Below are 21,159 nucleotides of genomic sequence, written 5' to 3' on the forward strand. Positions count from 1 at the left end.
ATGACCTTCAAATGGCACTACTCTGGGTCTGGACCCCCATGGGGGTAGACTTGGGGCAATGGCTCAGATGCGTGGGGTTGGGCAGCCTGCCTTGAACCCATGAATTCTGGTGGAAGAGACCTGGCTCTCTGGACCTAGCCTGGAATTCAGCTGTTTTTCCCATGGGAAAGCAGCAGCAGCGACAAAGGGCTCCAACCCGTGTGCAGCCAGCCTGAAAAGACAGCCCACCATTTAGGACTCATGCAAGGTCACTGGGAAGAGAGGTCATTGCCTCCCATTGGAAGAAGTGAAGGAGAGGTAGAGGCATGGACACAAGCTTCTTCCTAATGCCCTCAAGAGGACAGAAATTCCCGTTTTGTAGACTGGCAAGAATGCAGGAGGGGAGAACATGGTTTCCTAACACAGGGAGGGGGCTGTAGAGTGGAATACGGAAGCCACACATCTGGCTCATGATGGATCCTCTTTGCCTCTCCTTTCTCCCCTGAGAACAGATGTCTGGCCATCCACAGCTCTGCATACCGAGAGACTGCAGGTCCCAGAAGCCACAAAGAAGGCATTTACTGCCATCCCCTCCCTGCTGCCCACATACAGGTCCAAGTCTCTTGGAAAATCAGAATCTGCAATAAGACATTTGATATCTTTCCAAAGACAAGTTTGAGTGGAGAGGAACTATTGAGTTCCTGAATTTTTAAGGGTATAAAACATTTTAGTAAGTAACTAATATTTCTTGCTATGACTCAATAGAGTTCTATAATTTTCCCGGTAAAAGAGAGAGTGTGTTTATAAGCATGTACTTTGCAAAGCATTTGGCTGCCAATCCTTCTGAACTGTCGCCATTGGAAGATTTGTCCCTACTTCACTGCCGTTCTAGATTTCTTGTGCAATATTTCAAATTTCTTCATTTAATACATACTTAGAACATTAATAATGGCGAGCCCTGTCATGTATTATGTTCTGGACACTGAATGAATATTTGTCTGAGGGTCAGAGAAGGAAAACAACATGTTCAAGAACATGCTACAGCGAGTGGTTGGATTGGATTCAGTCCCAAGTCCACGCTCTTCTTTGTCCTGCTTCTCAGGGGCCTGGAGCGACAGCACTCAGCTTCTTTCTTTCCAGACATCCCCCTTGCCCTCCACTTAGTACTGGGTTTGTGGAGGAGGAAGACATGGAAATAAAACCTTTCTGGGGTGGAATAACATATGGCCTCCATTTTTCAGAGAGTAAAGGAAAGCTCTCTCTTGTGGTAGGTTGCCGATACCCCAAATAATCACAGCAATGGGGATTAACATTTATCAGTCCCTGACTCAGTGCTAGGCATGGTGCTGGGTACTTTGTATTATCTCATTTAATCTTTGCAGCCATCCTATGTTACAGAGGAGGCAAATAAGGCATGGAGACTCTTAAGAAACTTTGTGTGAACAACTAGAAAGTGGAGGATATTTGCCAGTCCAGATAGTCAACTTCTGAATTCTTCCTGAAAACTTTGCCTGCTCCTTACCTGTCCCTGCTCCTACCCAAAGTTAGAGATTTATTTAAAGGAAGTCCACTTTGAATTTGTCTATTCCTTAAGAGTTTATGGATCACTCACACTTGATTTATTTTGTTCTTTGCTCTCCATGCTTAGGAAGAGAGGGAGTTGAGGAGGAAGAGGGTAGTTGGGAGAAGGCTGGAGTGGGGAGCTCTCGCGCTCTGGGTAAGAGAGATCACAGGCCAATTCTCTACACCCCGGGCCAGCTCTAGCCATGATACATTCGAAGGAACAGCCGCCAGAAGCTAGAGACCTGGATCCTCCACTAACTTAGCTACAAGAACTCGGCCATGAGCCTTCGGGTCTCCGACTATAGTTTGCCTGCTCCATAGCACAAGCAGGTGGGAGTGGACGAATGAGGTCAAGTTTCCCCTTAGCACCCAAGCTAGGTCATCCGATCCTACATCAGTCAGTGAGAGAAACTGCTAGGAAAGGCTGTGTTTCCTCTGGGCAACAAGATTTGCACGTTTGTTTGGCAGATGCTTAGATAATATACACAACTGGCTACTGTGTACTGCTTTAAGCACCTTATTACATCAACATACCTAGTCCTCTAATAGACCTCTGCGGTAGGTGTCACAGCTGTTATTATTATCCTGCTTATAGGAAAGGGGATTGAAGCACATGGTGGTTTACTGAAGGTCCCAAAGCTAGCAAAAATGAAGCCAAGTTGAATCTGTGTAGTCCAGCTCCAGACTCCCATGTTCTTACCTTGTTTTTATTTCAGAGACCGTGGAATTCTGTAGCTGATCAAATGTCCCTCATGACAACCAGCTTCCTTCTCACCTTTAGCAAAAGTGCGAGCCCTAGGAATATGTGTTTGAGGTACTGGGTTCACCTCTAGCTTCACCCTGCCTGCCTGGGTCTCTCTGACTCTTCACCCCACTGGATAATCCCCCGCTGGAGATGTCTGTAATTTACCAAAACAACCTTCTTGGAAGATGATAAGAAAATTAAAAAAAATAATAAAAACAGAGTGACTCAGTGATACAATATGGAATCCTCCTTAGTGGCTTGCTGTATCCCCCAGCGCCTGCTCTGTGCTCACAAAAGATTTGGAAAAGTCGGAATGAACGAGGCAGCTCTATCTTAACAGGAACTAGGCGCAGGTTCTCAACGAAGATGGCAGGGCTCCCTGGGGGAGTGTGGGAATGTTCGTTGGCTGTGGGGTGACTGCTTGTCACCATATTTAGGGAGTGCTATTGGGATTTACTGGACAAGGGACAGATCTGCTGATGTCTTACAATGAGGGAGACAGCCCCACACAAATTTTATATGCTCCACTGAAATTTTACATAGGTTAAAAAAAAAAAATCTCCACAGTTACCAGAACCTAACACCTAACTCCATTTTACCTGTTTTTTTAAAATTTTTTTAAATTTTTATTTTTTATTAACATGCAATGTATTATTAGACCCAGGGGTACAGGTCCGTGAATCACCAGGTTTACACACTTCACAGCACTCACCATAGCACATACCTTCCATAACCCAACCACCCTCTCCCTACCCCGCTCCCCCCCGGCAACCCTCAGTTTGTCATTTTACATATTTTTAAAAGGATGTTGTACACGGTTCTAATATATACTGAACTTTCCAGGAATGCAACTCCCATGTAAATCAAGGGATGGTTTTCAGCACTTGACTTTGACCAAGGATTTTGTTTCAGAACTTGACCAAGAATTGACTATCCCTGTAAAATATTCCATCATCAGTGACACTGTTTCTGGTGTTTGGGTCAACAGTACAATCCGCCTGTATCAGTCTGCATTCGTTCCTGTCACGTTCCTAATGATTCATCCTGTATATGCACACAAACATGCTCATTTAGCTTTTATCTCAAAATGTGCAATATAAAGAAAAAGTGTCAGCAGTCAATATTATTTGAGTATTGTCTTACATCTCTTACATCCAAGTTTACTTATTGTTAAGTAGGAGCAAGCATCTGCCAACTTCATTATGTCTCTCGTGTAGTCATGCCTGAACACACATGACCAGGTTGAAATACACACTCTTTTTTTTTTTTATGGAAGTATAGTTGACGTACAATGTCAGTTTCAGGAGTACAAGATAATGATTCAACAGTTCTGTACATTACTCTATGCTCACCATGATGAATATAGTTACCCCTGGCACCATACAATTTTATTACAGTATTACTGACTATAATCCCTGTGCTGAACTTTTCATCCCTGTGACTTATTTATTTTACAACAGTAAGTTTGTGCCTCTTAATCCCCTTCACCTATTTCGCCACCCCCCCAATGCCCGCCCTTCTGACAACCATGAGTTCTCTGTATTTATGATTCTGTCTCTGTGGATTTTTTTCTTTCTAAAATTTTATTTAAGTTCTAGTCAGTTAACATACAGTGTAATATTGGTTTCAGGAGCAGAATTCAGTGGTTCATCACTTACATACAACACCCAGTGTTCATCATAACAAGTGCCCTCCTTAATGCCCATCACCCATCTAGCCTATCTCGCATCTACCTCCATCAACCCTCTTTAAAGAGTCTTTTACGGTTTGTTTTTCCTCCCTTCTTTCTTCCCCCTTCCCCTATGTTCATCTGTCTTGTTTCTTAAATTCCACATATGAATGAGATCCGATGGTATTTGTCTTTCTCTGACTGATTACTTTCACTTAGCATAATACACTCTAGCTCCATCCACATTGTTGCAAATGGCAAGATTTCATTTTTTTTTGATGGCCGAGTAATATTTCATTTATATATATACTACAACTTCTTTGGGGTACTGAAAATGTCCTGTTGACTATGGTGATGGATTATATTGAGATATATGCTTATGATTTGCACACTCTCTTTTTTATGTGAGATACAGATCAATAATTTAATTCAATAATCAGCACTGCCTTGATCAGGTAAACCTCAGAGAATTGTTTGTTTACAATATCAGTTATAATAATGTTATAGTTGATATGACAATCTATGGGCAACAGTAATGAAATAAAAGGGGGAAGTTATCTAAGATTAATAATTACTAATAAAGAATTAAGTTGAACTCATGGTAAAAAAAAAAAAAAAGCTACGCATCAAATATAGCCTAAAAATTTTGAAGAGGGTAATTGAACAAAGACCAAACAGCTTAGAAGAAGGCTTCTTGGGGTGCCTGGATGGTTTCGTTGGTTAAGCAACCAACTCTGGATTTGGGCTCAGGTCATGATCTTGGGGTGGTGGGATTGAACCTCTCATCGGACTCTGTACTGGGCGTGGAGCCTGCTTAAGATTTTCTCCCTCTCCCTCTGCACCCATGTACCCCTGTTCGCTCTGTAAGTTTCCTCCTGGTTCATACTCAACCTAAACCTTCTCTGGTCCTGGTGACACTTGTCTTAACCTCGGACTACATGAGGGCAGAATGCTTTGAGCACTGACTGGCCAAAAGCAGAGTGGAAACTTCTCTAACAACACAAAGCTGCAAGTTGCCGTGATTCATTCCAAGTGAATGCAGTCCTCAGAGAGCTTTGTTGTAAGGGAAACACACTTGCCAGAACTCTTCTGTGTGGCCACAAGCTCCCCCATCTACCTGTGGGATACTGAGATTTGGGTTTTAATTTTTAATCTGAGAGCACAGCTTAGTAACTGGGCTGTTCTGCTCTGAGGGGTTTTGTCTTTGCTGTTGCTGTTTTTGTTGTTGTATAAGAGAGAGGCAAGGAGGCAGGGAGAAATCTCATATTCCCTTGCCTGAATTTCAAGACCCTTATAATCTTTCCTTCAGCTAACCTTTCTAACCTCTCTCCCACTGATCCCCTGGAGGGTGCCTATTAACCAGACAAAAATCACCACCACAAAATACTGTGTGCTTTTTGTGTTTGAGCATTTGTCTGGAACTTGCCCACTTATTTCTACCTGGATGAATCAATTCTGCCTTGAGGGCTGAATTTAATGCAGCTTCTTCTGGAAGGTTCTGCTGACTGCTTGAGGCCCCTGTGCATGCTCTTCCCCTGTGCTCTCCACTGGCTACATAGCAACTCTATTTTCTACACCCTAAATCAGAACGCATGGTCTGCAGAGGAGTTGTCGACCAGTTTGGGGAATGAGTAGCTGTTTATGAGATGTTTGAAGGTGGAAATGCTGGAATTTCCCAAATCAATCGTTTTTCCTACTATGGAAGTGTGTCTTATATAAGATGTGCACTATGTTAAACACTCCTATACATTATTTCCTTGAATCCTCATGAAAATTCTAGTAGGTTGATGTTATTATATACTTGCTCAAGGTTATTCTAGAAACAATAAGTTGCAGAACCCGAATTCAAACCCAGCTCTGTCTGACTCTTCAGATGTGCTCCCCACACTGCACAGAGCTGCTCACAGATGTGGGGAAGGGCCAGGGTGACACGTTTAGGTTGACTGTGGCATCCAATGTGGGGAGAAGTGGGGGGGAGAGGAGACTGGGCCTGACCGTGGAGTTCCGTCCATGTCAGATCAGGGCATCCTGAGCTGGAGCTCTATTCCACAGGCAACGGGAAGACCATATGTGTGAGTAAGAAGGCTTCAGGGAGCCATCTGGAAGTGCAAGGCCCAATAGGTGCTCATGAGTTTCAGAGCTGGTATAGCACGGTGGCTGCAAGCAGAGTCTGGAGCCAGAAGGCATGCATCTCAGTCTTGGTTTCATCACTTATGAGATGTGTGACTTTAGACAAGTTACTTGTCCTCTTTGAGGTCACTCTCTGTGCCTGTTGTTTTCTTTTTTTTTTTTTTTTAAGATTTTATTTATTTATTTGACAGACAGAGATCACAAGTAGGCAGAGAGGCAGGCAGAGAGAGAGAGGGAAGCAGGCTATCTGCCGAGCAGAGAACCCGGTGTGGGGCTCGATCCCAGGACCCTGGGACCATAACCTGAGCCGAAGGCAGAGGCTTTAACCCACTGAGCCACCCAGGTGCCCCTGTGCCTGTTGTTTTCATCTGAAACATGGAGATGACAGTACTTTACCTCACAGTGCTGGTGTGGAAAGCGGTCTATGCTCTTCCTCTCCAAATATGACCCCAGTCTCACTATGAGAAAAACATCAGACATGCCCTGACTGAGGGACATTCTACAGAGTATCTGACCAGGAATCTTCAAAATCGTGAAGGTCACTGAAAACAGGGAAAGTCTGAGAAACTGTCACAACCAAGAGGAAGGTAAGGAGACATGATGACTGAATATAACACAGTAAGTAACCTGGATGGGATCCTGAGACAAAGGACATTGGAAAAGAAAATGAAGAAATCTGAATAAAGAATGGACTTTGGTTAAAAATAACGTACCAGGGGCACCTGAGTGGCTCAGTGGGTTAAGCCTCTGCCTTCAGCTCAGGTCATGATCCCAGGGTCCTGGGATTGAGCCCCGCATCAGGCTCTCTGCTCAGCAGGGAGCCTGCTTCCTTTCCTCTCTCTCCGCCTGCCTCTCTGCCTACTTGTGATCTCTGTCTGTCAAATAAATAAATAAAATCTTAAAAAAAAATAACGTACCAGTATTGGTTCATTTATTGTAACAAATGTACCATGATAATGTAAGATATTTATGAGGAGAAACTGTCTATGAGGTAGATAGGAACTCTCTATACTCTCTGTGCTGGTTAATTTTATGTGTCAACTTGGCTAGGCCATGCTACCCAGTTGTTTGGTCAAACACAAGTCTAGATGAGTCTATGAAAATATCTTTTAGAAGGGATTACTGTGAAATCAGTAGACTTTGAGGAAAGCAGATAACCCTTCATAATGTGGATGAGTCTTATGCAATCAGTTGAAGGCCTTAAGAGAAAAACTGAGGTCCTCTCAGCAGAAATCTGAATAAAGGATGGACTTGCATTCATAATTATGTATTAGCGTTGGTTCATTAATTGTGACAAATGTACCATACTAATGTAAGATGTTAATAATAGGGAAACTGGCTGTGGAGTATATGGGCTATATCTCTTTACCATCTTTGCAATAATTTGGTAAATCTAGAACTGTTAGAAAATTTTTTTAAAAACTTCAAAAAAATCAGACTTGCAGAATTCAATTTTACTGGCAGAAATAGGATTTTGCTTTCAAACAGTGAAATGAGGAGCATATGCCATTATGTCCCACAATAGCATCCAGAGCCTTGCTGTAGTGACACAAAGGAATGAAAATGGATTTCTCTTTATGGATTCACACAAAAAACCGCTTTTGTTTAGCCAATGAGTGTTTTACAGTAGAAACACTGGGCATATGGAAACAATCAAAAGGAAATACACTGGAAAGCAGAATTGTTACTTAAAAAGGACATCAAATGTGCTTCTTGTTTTTAATGGGGTAATTATTTTCATTCTTTTTTTTAAAAATTATTTTCATTCTTTAATAATTATTCCTCTCTAGGTAGCTCTTTTTTGCCACTTTAATAAACCACCGTGGTGAAAATAAAGAACTGGGAGTGGGGGTAGGGGATGTGTTGGGAAGAAAGGTCTTTGCTCTGTCTGGCAGGTCATGTTCAGAACATCAGGCAAGTTGAAGATGAAGCCGTTCATTCAAAAATATTCATTGTGCGCCTACTATATACCAAGAAGTGTGAAGCTTCTAAAATGAATCATTTACAGATGTTACCCTCAAGCATCTTATCATTGTTCAGGGTTGTAACACACACATATGCCTTATATGTGAATATATAAATTATATATTATATATATTTATTTATATTATATATAATATATAATATCATATATATTATATACATTTGTAATAAGGATATATAAGTTATATCCTTATATATCATGTGTGTTTAATAACTTACTATGTAATACAATTACTATGTAACTGTAATAACTGTTACTATGTTACTGTTACATATATATCCTGCACAGATCACTCTTTCCTTACCTTCCATAGGCAACTTTTCTATGTGTTCACTATGTATCTTGTATGTAGAAAGTCAAGTATCATATGGTTTCACTTATTGGTGGAGCATAACAAATAATATAGAGGACAAGGGTAGATGGAGAGGAGAAGGGAGTTGAGGGAAATTGGAAGGGGAGGTGAACCATGAGAGACTATGGACTCTGAAAAACAACCTGAGGGTTTTGAAGGGGCGGGGTGGGAGGGTAGGGGAACCAGGTGGTGGGTATTAGGGAGGGCACAGATTGCTTGGAGCACTGGGTGTGGTGAAAAAACAATGAATACTGTTACGCTGAAAATAAATAAAAAATTAAAAAAAATGTATAATACTGTTTTGTGGGCATATATCTTTAATTTATATAAATGGTGAGGTGCCATACATCTCATCCCATTTTCTTTTTTCATCAAGCACTATGTTTTAAACATCCATTCTTAATGTTATGTGAATATATGACACATTTGTAATTGCTACATAATATTCCAGGGTGAGCATCTTAAGAAGAAAGAAAGAAAACAAAGGAAGAAATGAAGGAAGGAAGGAGGAGGGAGGGAGGGAGAGAGAAAAGGAAGAAGAGAAAGGGAGGAAGGAAGGAAGAAAAAAAAAGAAAGACCCACTTTTGCTGATTCCACTGTGGTGTCTAACACTCTCCTCCCAACCATCCCCTCCTTAAGGAGGCTTCAGTTGGTTGGTGCCTTCCCTTGGGTCTAGTGTATAAGTATTCACTTACACAGACATGATTGCTTAGGAAAGTTTCCAAGGAAGGATTCCAGCTAATTCATTAAGAAGACTGAGGGCAGCTTTTTCAAAGCTGTAATTAGTGCTACTCTATAAACGCTCTCTGTCTCCTGAGAATATATCATTTCTGATTCCTATGGAACTTTATCCTCCTTGACTTCAGAAGACCGTATTAACTCCATCTTTAAAATCTCCATGGTGTTTCTGAACATTAATTATGTTTCAGAATGTGTGCCAGTGGGAGAATGAAGATGAAGTGTCTGAAAGACAGGGACAGGCCTTGTTCTGGCTGTGTCTGATGGCCTGGGCCATCTTGAACATCTTTAACCTCCTTCTGTGGTTAGAAGAGGTACTGAAGTTATTCTTCCATTGTTTGAGTCTTAGTTCTGCAAACTTCTAGCTGTGTAACCTTGGGCAAATTAGTCATCTAGGAAATGAGGTAATTAAACCACGGATGATTTCTAGGATAAATTCCAATTCAATGATTCTTTCATTCATAGATACTTTCCTGGCTCCATGCCCTTTTGATATCATTCTTCTCTCTGAAATGTCTTTTCCCCAATGTCTTCTTCTCCATTCAAGGTTCTCTCTAGGCAGCATGTTCTCTATAAAGCTTTTCCTAGAATTCAGACTTAAATAAAGAATGGAAGAGCATTAAAGATGGAATAAATGAAGGTAAGATAAAATCTTTTATTTTTCTTATTAATTGATCTAATAGATAATTGTTCAAAGTCCTTACAGAGGAAATTTACAGATCAAAATGCCCATTTTAGAGAAGAAGAAAAATCTAAAAGCAATAATTTAAGTTTTCACTTTAGAAAACTAGAGAAAGAAGAGCAATTTCCAACTAAATCAAGCAGAATAAAGGAAATTTTAAAAATTAGAGCGGAAAACAACAAAATTAACTGGGAAACATACAAAAATCAATGAAACAAAAAAACTGGCTCTTTGAAAAGATTAATAAAATTAACAAACCACTCGCCTAGCCAATCAGAAAAAAAAGAGAAGACACAAATTATTGATATCAGAAATAAGGATCATGGCTACTGATACAATGAACATTGAAAGGTTAATAAAGGAATACATTGATCAAGTAAGTTTCTTAAGGAGTAGTTCTGAGATTTGTCTGTATCAGAATTACCTGAGGGGGCCTGTTAAAATGTAAACTGCCCTGCACCCCAGTCTCACCTATAGATTCTGATTCTGTAGATGTGGGTTGGGTATTTTTAACAAGAGCCCCAGTTGATTCTAATATAGTCTAATACAGGACCACAGGTTGAGAGTCACTCCAGAGCTCAGGTGAAGGCATTAACCCTGAGTGGCGAAAAGAGAGTATCACACAGGCTATGTGTGGACCAGGGGCTGGTGGAGTTTTATCTGGTGGTCTCTTTTCTTTATGAGGTAGATGATATCTCTGTGAACAAGGGGCTATTTGTAGACTCAGAGTGGTAGGAGAAAGCAGTCAGACTGGGAACAGAAGTGGCAGGAATGGAAGAAAATGCTTGCATGGAATAAAAAGGGATTTTGGAGCAAACTGATCCTGGAAATCAAAATTGTGAAGATTTTTTGTGAAGGATGGGAAACATAACTGCTATCAGTTTTCTACAGAGCTTAAAAGGGGAGGAGCCTGAGAAGAAAGTGAAAGAAAACAAGCTTCCAAAATTACAGTTGTGAGGGTCCCAAACATCACCACCTCTCTCTGCTAAAGAGGCAGCATGGTGGAAAATGCAGAAGTCTTGAAGCGAGCCAGGTTTCCCAGCCTCTACCACTTAGTTCGTCTCTCCATGCCTGGTCTCCTCATTTGTAAGATGGAGAGAAAATAGTCTCCACTTTACAAATGAGATCACACATGTGAAATTGTTAGAGTAATACCTATTTGATCGCAAACACTCAAGTGAACCTTAGCTTATTCACATTCTAGAAGCAACATCTTGCTTAACTTTCACACAAGAGAGCCAACTAATCTTACTTCCAACACAGCCACTTTGGTCCCTATTTTACAGGTGAAGAAATGATGTAAAAGGCAAACAAATTGTCAAAGTTCCTTCAACTAGTATTTGAGCCGACAGAAGCTGGAGACCAGGTTTCCGAACTCCAGCTACGTTATCTGAGTATCTACTCTGCCAGGTACTGACAAAGGTACTAGTTAATGTGTCAGCACTTGACGTGTGCTTCCCTATTCTCAACGGAGGATAGGGAGGTTAGAGTTAAAGGCTAAACGGTAAAGAGGTCATGAACACCAGACTGGAGAGCGGTCAGCCTGGCTGTTGCACCCCTCCTGACAGAATCTACATTAACCTGTATGGTCCTGCTTGCCTCTGAGCACTACCTGTTGGCTCTGACTAGCACCTGTGAGGGAATTAGAGCTAGATGGATCTCTGCTCTGTCAGAGAAAACTCTTTGCTTTGTGGAAAATAGGAAACAAGTACTGACAAAGCTTTAATACAAGATGAAAAGGTGTGTGGGATTTAATACAAGATGAAAAGGTGTGTGGGATCTCAGGGAGGAGGGATTCCTTCCAGCTGGAAGCACCATTTGGAGGTCCTTGAAGAAGAGTAGAACTGGGGTGTGTACAGGACGGGACTGGGTTGGAGGATGAGCTAAGAGACATAGGAACTTCCAAGAATATGGAATTTATTAAGCCAGTGTGTACAGAAGACTCACAGAAGGTACGATTTGAAAGGAAATTTGGGGTCTGTTTATAGGGAGTTGGAAATATGAAACGAAAGACTTTGGGCTTTAATTGGCAGCCATGAGAGTTACGTTATTATTGTTTTTTTATGAGTGCTTCTTAAAATTAATGTTTTTTTCACTTTCACCTAATTGAAGATTCACATGAAATTATAAGAAATAACAGAGATCCCGAGTAACTTTACTCAGTTTCCCTCAATGGTAATACCTTGCAAAACTCTAGTCAATATTACAACCAGGATATTAACATCGATAGAATCCACTGCTCTTACTCAGATTTCCTGTTTTGCTTGTACTCATCTGTGTATGTATTTAATTATATGGAATATTATCACATATGTAGATTTATAAATGTGTAACCACAATCAAGATATATCCCAAGGATTTCCTTTTTTCCTAACAATTTTATAATTTTACATGTTATATATAAGTTCCATTATCCTCCATCAGTTTTGTATGGTAAGAGATTGAGGTTCGAGTTTTTTTGTTTGCTTATGTGTTTTTGTCTATGGATAACCAATTGATCTAGCACCAGTTTGTTGAAAAGATTATCCTTCTGCATTGAACTGCTTTTGTGCCTTTGTCAAAAATCAGCTGGGCATATCTGTGTGCCCCTATTCCTGGGCTCTCTAGTCTGTTCTCTACCAATATCACACTGACTTAATTACTGCAGCTGCATCTTAACCCTTAATATCAAAGAGTGATTCTTCTTACTTTATCCCTCTTTCTCAAGAGTGTGTTAACTATTCTAGATACTATGCCTTTCCATATAAATTTCAGAATAAGTTTGTCTATGTCTATAGAAACCTTACTGGGATTTTGGCAAGAACTGCATTACCTATAGATCAATTTGGAGGGAATTGACATCTTTACTAAGTTGAACCTTCTAATACATGAACATAAGATGTTTCTATTTAATTTGATTTATTAGCATTTTATAACTTCCAGCATTCAGATCCTTCATGTGTTTTGTTAAGTGCATACACAGTACTTCAGTCTCCTCATAGCATTTGTAAATAGTAATTGTGTTTTTAATTTTGGTTTCCATATAACCTGTGTTACCATACAAAAGGATCCTTTAATTTTTTTTAAAAGATTTTATTTATTTGAGAGAAAGAGTGAGAGAGAACATAAGCAGGGGGAGTAGCAGAGGGAGAGGGAGAAGCAGGCTCTTCACTGAGCAGTGAGCCCAATGCAGGGTCATGATCTGAGTCAAAGACAGCCACTTAATTGGAGGAGCCACACAGGCACTCCCACCTTTTCACTTTAACTTCCCTGTGTCATTAAATGTGAAGTGAGATGAAACTGACTTCAGTCACCTTGTAACTGGCTAGTGTTTCTTTTTGTTTGCTTGTTTTAATCTACTCTGTCAATATGCTTTTTTAATTGGTATATTTACATCATTTACATGGAAAGGTAATTCTGATATATTTGAGCTTACGTGTGCCATTTTATCATTTGTTTTTTGTTTTTCCTGTTTCTCCTTTTTCACCTTCCTGGGGGTTATATTTTTCAGAATTCAATCTTAATTTACTTTTAGAGTATTTGATTATATCTCTTTGGGTAAAAATTGTTGTTCTAGGTATTACAATATACATATGTGACTTATCACAATCTGCTGGTATCAACATTTTACCACTTCAAGTGAAGTATGGAAACCTTACTTCTGTTTAGGTCCCTTTGCCTTCCCCAATTTTTAATATTATTACCTTGAGTATCAGATGTTTCAGTCATAAATATGATTGTAAAAACTCATGACACGGATATAATATTTACCCCAGTTTTTTACCTATTCTAAGATTCTACTTTCCTTTCTAAAATTTCATGTTATTCTCCACTATCATGTCTCCCTTTAGTCTTTTTTTTTATTCCTTTTTAAAACATTTTATTTATTTATTTGAGAGAGAGAGCACAAGCACAGGGAACAGCAGGAGTGGGAGAAGCAGACTCCCCACTGAGCAGGGAGCCAGTGTGGGACTCTATCCCAGGATTAGATAAGATTAAATAAAAAGATCCTGACACTTCCAAAAGCCATTGGTAAAACGCTCAGACTGTGGATTTGTGGATTGTCTTGTGTAGTAGCTCCTTGAATGCTCCCCACAATTCTTTTTCATAGGTATTAGTTCCCATTCTGCAGAAAAGTAATTTCCCCAAGATCTCATAGCTCAAAGGCATATTAAGGTATATTCAAAAGAAGAGAAAAAATATATAAATATTCTAAGTCAAATTTTCTGCCTTTAAAGCATGTGCCCTAGATCTCTCCAACATGAATGAATGTGCTTTTGGGTAAAAATAAAAAAGCCATGGAAATTTTTTTACTAATGAACCAGAAATAGCATATCATATTAATGATATACAATGACAGCACCAGAAAAAGAGTAAGACTTGAAGTTAGGAAAAGTCGATTTGGGCCTACACCCATCATTTATGAGCTCTGTAACCTTGAACAAGTCATTTTACCTGCTATATCAGTCTTTCTTTGGCAAACAAGAAACAAATTTGAAAGCAAATTATAAATTTCTTTGTGTACCAAATGGCTACAAACTTCCTGGCATAAAATAATGCCCAACTACAGGACCTACAATCTTGGAGGTGAGAAGTCTGGATGGTCTCTGCTTAATCAAGGATGAAATCGAGTTGTTGACCAGTCTGTGGTCTTCTGTGCAGTTTCTAGAGAACAATCTGCTTTCAAGTTCATTTGGGTTGTTGGTGAAGTCCAGCTGTTCGCAGTTGTAGGACTGAGCTCCGTATTTTCTTGTTGGCTCTCTACTTCTAGAGGCTGCCCACATTCCTACTCAATTTGCTTACAAAGCTTTTGTGATGATGATCAAATGAAACCTGTTGTACCAATAGTAGTGAAGAATGTGGCCACTGCTTAAGGCTGCTGGGTTTAGAGACCATCCCTCAACCTTCTTCATAGAACCTGTCTAAACCACGGGTAATCCTCCCAGGAAGCAGGTTCTGAAGTCTCTTATAACAGTTGTGTTAGTTGAGACTTCTGGAGGGACAAAAACCGCGTTTTGTGGTGGACAAATGTTTACTGAGGAAAGTGGATCAGATTCTATGAAGTGCCTGGCACCAGTGGTGGGGAGAATTCTAAGTGGCCGTTCTGCACTGAAGAGAAGGCAGCAAGGCTTGGGAAGGGCTAACCCCACAGTCACGAAAGGGCACAGAAGTGAAGGATGCCTGCACCAAACTAGAACTGCAAATTCTAGAAGCATACACACCTGAACGGCCAGTGTCTATGAACCCAGGACCTCCCCCTCATTGCCTCCTGGCTGGGAGTTCAGCTCCTCTCACGTGGGGGACACTGGGCACACCCCCCTCGAGTCCTTCCTCTGCAGAAGGTGCAAATAGAGCCGCCAAGCCTGCGCCCTCAGGCTCTGGCGCTCCAGGCCCATCCCCGCAGGTTCCTCCGTTCCCCGCCCCCCCCCCCACCCTCCCGCAGCTCACAGGTAGCCTCTGACTGGCTCCTGAGGCTGTGATTGGTCTTTCTGTTGCCACTGCCCACCCTCCCCTGAACCCCTACCAATGCAGACTCCAGAAGCAGTGAATTTGCCCGCCTGCGCGCTCAGTTGCCACCATCCCTAAGGCTGTCTCTGGGAGCAGTGAATTTGCCCGCTAGCGCACTTGTTCCTGTCTTGGAGAAAGGTAAAAGCTGTCTTCCGCTTTTATTAGGGGCCACTCCAAAGTGAGATGTAGTGGGTAAACCGGTCTGGGCTGCTGTGGGTGAGAACGGGAGGCCTAGTTGTTGTGGAGGTGGCTATCTGGCCCTCGATGTCCCAGGGACAGTCCCTGTAGGTAATCGGTCTCTATGGCACCGGAACAGAGCATCCTGGCCCCGTGGGTTCCCTGGACACTCTGTCCTTACCTCCATTATTACTGAACCGGGTGTTTGGGTGTCTCCAAGCAACAGCAATTGACAAGTGGCCAGCGGGGTTCCAGGCTAGGCTTTACTGGGGCTTATGATCCAGCACAAGGGAGACGGCACAAGAAGAAGAATCCTCAGGCTGACTCGCCGGGGAGAGGTCAGGGAGAATTTTTTAGAGAAACTTAGATGGGAAAAGGGGGACTCGAAGCTCAGAGAAGCAGGAATTTATTAGCACCTGCGCACTTATCCTTCTTCATATCTAACGCAGCTAATTAATATGATAAATCTCCACCCCTGGGCATGATTTTTAGTATCATAATGAGGACAACGGTCAATGAAAGGACAGCGATGGGGTCCATCTTGGTGCAGACCGGTTTGGTCTTCCCCAGTCTTGATATCGCAGCCCTCCCTTCCACAAACGTCCTGCCTCCGCCTTTCTCGAGACATCTCCCCACTCAGGGAGCATAGGTTTCGCTACCAAGGAATGCTGGGTTTCTCCCTCAGGGTTAAGGGGACCTGACTCCAGTCCCCACTCTGTCTCATGTTGGCGGGCTGTCCATCGTTTCAGCTCCTCATTCTGTATTTAGATCGGAGTAGTGTGGTGTGAAAGAAAACGGATGTGTGGTTACTGGAGCGGTAAGCATACGGCATCATAGTAAGAAGTATGAACAAGCCTCTCCTCCCTGCTCACACCGCCTTTTGTGGCGCCTGGGATGGGCACTGAGCCTGGTTCTGCTTCAGAGGAGGGAGGGAGATGGGCTTGGGGAGTGATCCTAGACCCTCCGGAGTCTCCCCAGGGAGCGGCTAGACAAGGAAACACGGGGACACCCTTCTAAGTTCGAACTCCCCTCTCACTCTCCCGTTCTTTCTCCCTAAGAATCTTTTGCTCCTGGATAAGTGCCAATAACTTGCACGCTCGTCTCCCCGCCAGTTCCTGCAATGGGCAATAACTGCTTTGGCTTTAAGAAATGGCCGATTCGGCGACTGCGGCCTCTGCCCACCCTGATTATCATCCCTGCCCTCGTGCCCCAGAACAAGAACAAAGACTGCTGCATTGTGCTTGGCACCGCTGGCGTGGGCAAGAGCGTGTCAGTGCGGAGGTGGGTGCGTGGCAACTTTCGTGATGCGTATCTGCCAACCATCGCAGATACCGACGGCCATGTGCTGAGCTCCAACCACGGCGTCGGGGCGCTGTACAGCCCCGAAACCACCGGCAGCCCCCGCTACCCAGGTCTGCAGCGCCTCGCCGTTGCTAGGGGCCCTGCTGTCATCCTGGTTTACTCCACCACCACGAAGCAAACCCTGGAAGAGCTGAAGCCTTTCTATAAGCTGATCTACAAAGTCAAAGACAACACCTTGCATAAATACCCTTTCGTTTTGGTGGACGGCAAATGCCAAGAAAGCCGCTGGGAGTCTACAGTAAGTGAGCACGCTGCCTGTACGTTGGAGTGGAATTGCGCCTTCTTGGAGACCTCCGCTGAGATGGGTATCAGGGTGCAGGAGATATTTCACAAGCTGCCGAACCAGGAGAAGACGCTTGCCGCCTGCCTTCACTATCCCCAGAAGAAATCCCTGATGCCGGAGACCGCGGAGAAGCTGCTTAACAAGTGCATCGTTATGTGAGCCCCGGGGTCCTAGGATCCCGAACTTCTTCCCTTAGTGTGCAGAAAACACGGAGCGGTCCCAGTGTAATGTGTTACCTGTGTGTGAACGACTTCTGTGCTGTGGTTTGGGTAACAACTAGGTGCCAAGGAGGACAGGAAAAAAAAAAAAAAGGAGCGCTATGCATTTAAGGACTACTTGTATAGACGTTAGAGATAAATATTTGAAATAGAGAGTGAAATGCTTGAAAGGAATTGAAAGAGGCCACTGCTCTTCTTGTAGCTCTAATTATCATGTGTTATTTTAAAACATTCCAAGTCCTATAAAACTGCCATTGTGTATTTAATTGTTAAAAAATGTGTTTTGGGGGCGCCTGGGTGGCTCAGTCCTTAAGCGTCTGCCTTGGGCCTAGGTTATGATCCCAGGACCCTGGAATGGAGCCCCATGTTGGGTTCCCTGCTCAGTGGGGAGCCTGCTTCTCCCTCTCCCACTCCCTCTGCTTGAGTTCCCTCTCTCACTGTCTCTCTCTGTCAAATAAATAAATAAAATATTTTTAAAATGTGGTTTTGCCACCAAAACTGGCAGATGAATTTCAAACAGACATGTTAAACAAGGTAAATAAATGGATATTCTAGAGCGGAACATTGAGGGCGGGGGCAGAGAAAATGGGGAAAGTGGAACTTGCTTACTAAATGTGTGCGGGTTGTTTTCAAAGTCATTTAAAAATGTTTGGGTATTCTATGTAGCAGTTTTTGTGACTCAAATAAAGCTTTTCCTGCATGCAATCAGCTTTAAAATGTCTTTTTCACTGGTCAACAACAAAAATACCCATTGCATTAAAATTTCAACCACATCTGGGTGAAGTTTCTAATAAGAACTTGAGGCACATTCCCTCCTGAAATTAGCCAGTGCGGGCAGGGGTGGAGTTAAAGGGTCCCTGCGATGCAGAGCTGGTCTGTATCCATAACCATTCCTAGGCTGACATCTGGAAGAACTCCAGACATCTCTGAAAAGGGTGCTCTTGGAGATGGTAGAAAGCAAGACTCGCCTTTGGCTGCCTCAAAGTCTTTCCTCAAAAAATGCTGGATATGGGGAATGGGGTGGAGGATGGAAAGTAAGGGAAGAAATGGTGGAATGTGAAATTCGAGAAATTCCTCCTTAAGGGAGTTTGTTTGTTTGTTTGTTTGTTTTTAGATTTTTATCTATCTACCAGACAGAGATCACAAGGAGGCAGAGAGGCAGGCAGAGAGAGAGGGGGAAGCAGGCTCCCCGCTGAGCAGAGAGCCCGATGCAGGGCTTGATCCCAGGAGGCTGGGATCAGGACCTGAGCTGAAGGCAGAGGCTTAACCCACTGAGCCACCCAGGTGCCCCAAGGGAGTTTTTTTTTAAAAAAAGATTAATTTTATAATTGAACGTACCTTTTTGAGTAAGGGAATACCTACCTATACATATCTTTTTGAGTGTGATTTTTTAAATTGGGGGAAGGAGTTTCTTGTTTTGGTGGGTTTTTTGCCATGAAATATTTATTATTGAACAAATATCACTGAATAATTTTTGTTTTTAAAAATTTTTAATGCTTTATTTTAGAGAGACAGCACAAGTGTGAGGGGGAGAGGGAGAGAGAGAGACTCTCAAGCAGACTCCAGGCTGAGCAAGGAGCCCCATGCTGGGTTCGATTCCAGGGTCCTGGGATCATGACCTGAGCTGAAACCAAGAGTCAGACACTTAACCAATGACACCCACCCAGGCATCCCAATTTTTGTGTTTTAAAAGTAGTTTCCTATAGCTTGATTTCTAGGGAAAAAGCACACTGTTGAGAAGTGCTCATAAACACAAGGCAAATCTGGGGGAGGATCTATTTACATATGTACAAGAGGATAATAAGTTGCATTTTGGATAACACAGTTGTTAGGATAGCCAAGTGGAGCTTTCCAGTGGGAATTAGACTGGGGCTAGGGGCTGGAGACAATGATTGTGAGTTTTCAGCATAGAGCTGGTGGCAAGGCTGTGCAGGGAGAAAATGAAGCAAGATAAATGGGTTTAGGGCAGAATCCTGAGCAACACAAGCACATTAGAAAGCTACTGACCTAGAGGAAACTGCAAAGGACACTTAAAAGTGACCAAATGAGGAAACTCACAATGTGCAGTAGCACACTGGAGAAATGAGTTTCAAAGACAAGCATGTAATGTGCTCTATCATAGCAAAAATTTCTTAGAAGCTGAATAAGATGAGGATTAGAAAGCCTTGCTCATATTTAGCAGTTAGGAGATTTCTGGTTTCAGAAAAGATAGAGTAGCCCCTCTAGTCCCCCCAGGTACTACTTCTTACAACTAAAATAACTCTGGACATAACATAATAAAGAAGCAAAGGAAAACACTTAAAGGTGGAAAGCAATGAACTGCCTAGGAACCTGGGGATGTGAGGAACAGCGTGATAGTGATTTGGGTTTTCTTATTGTTCATCCAGGACAAGACCCTGCAGAATGCATCCAGGTCAGAGCTGCCAAAAGGTACAGACCAAAAACACCAAAATGGGGCACATTTTCCCTAGCCAAAGCACCAGGAAAAGAGTGGTTTAATAATAGAAAACCTTCTTGATGATATGTACCCAAACATCAAATGACATGAGCAAAACCCCTGCTCTTCTCCCCACCCATCCCCCACCCCCGGGGAGATCTGGTTTTCCACCTCATTACTTCCTGCCCTGCAGAGGCAGATGGTAGTTTCCTGATGTCCCCTCCTGGTGCTGGACAACAGGACAGTGCAGGGAGCCAATCTCTACCCTAGAGCATCAGGTCCCCCAACCCTTTCCCCACGGGAAGATCGATGTCCGTGGGGCTGAGCAGGGAGTTCCTGCTCTCTGTCCCCTATCAGCAGGTGTTTGGCAGGGAGCTGAGCCTCCATCTCCACCTGTCAGCAGCGAGGCTGAATGACATGGTGTGGAACAGAGCAAGCCAACGGTCTACTTCTCCCCCAGCCCACCCGCACCTTCATGAGTCTCTGCTCCTGTGTCCGTAATCAAAAGTTTGGGACACAATGATCACTTTGGTCTCTCCCAAAAAGTCCTAAGTGAGAAAATTTACATATTACTGCTTGGATGGGAGCAGGGAGGATATAAACCATTCTAACCATTCTCTGCACTAACAGTGTTATTCGAAGGAGCTAGAAGCTATAGCTTCTATTTTTGCATCATCCAACATCATAGCCTCTGGCCTTATGTGATGTCTGCACTTAAATTGTGGCTAGTCCAAATTGAGATATATTGCAAGCATAAAATAGACTCTGGACTTAACTACAGAAAGAGCAATGTAGACAAGCTTATATATTTTTAAATTTATTACATGTTGAAATGATAGTATTTTAGATAGGTTGGGTTAAGTGACATATATTATTTAAATTAATTTGATGTTTCTTTCTAGTTTTTTTTTAAATTTTATTTTTAAGCAATCTCCACACCCAAAATGTGGCTTGAACTCACAGCTCTGAGACTAAGGGTCATGTGTTTTACTGACTGAGCCATCCAGGCACCCCTCTTTCTACTTCCTTAAATGTGGCTACCAGAGGGGTTTCTAGGTGGCAGAGTCAGTTAAGCATCTGGTCTTGGTTTTGACTCAGGTCAAGATCTCAGGGTCCTGAGATCAGCCTCCATGCTCAATGTGGAGTCTGCTTAAGACTCTCTCTGCCCCCTCCACCCCCACTAGTGTGCTCTTACTCTCTTGCTTTTTCTAAGATAAATCTATGTTTAAAAATGATATTTAATATCATTTATATTTAATATTTTTAATATTTAAATTTTTAAAATTTTAAAATATTTAAATTTAAATATTTAAAATTATATTTGTAGCTCATCTTTATGTCCTACATATCTTC

General features: G+C 42.3%; 1 protein-coding gene across 1 annotated transcript; it reads left to right on the forward strand.

Moving 5' to 3' along the window:
- Window positions 1-16,626: 16,626 nt before the first annotated feature.
- DIRAS3 (DIRAS family GTPase 3) lies at window positions 16,627-17,310 on the forward strand (the record flags this gene model as incomplete). The annotated part of the gene is made up of 1 exon (XM_080801688.1): window positions 16,627-17,310. The coding sequence occupies one exon, from the start codon at window positions 16,627-16,629 to the stop codon at window positions 17,308-17,310; it is 684 nt and encodes a 227-aa protein (XP_080657814.1).
- Window positions 17,311-21,159: the final 3,849 nt, after the last annotated feature.

Source organism: Martes martes (genome assembly GCF_963455335.1).
Source record: "Martes martes genome assembly, chromosome: 4".
Taxonomy (NCBI): Eukaryota; Metazoa; Chordata; class Mammalia; order Carnivora; family Mustelidae; genus Martes; species Martes martes.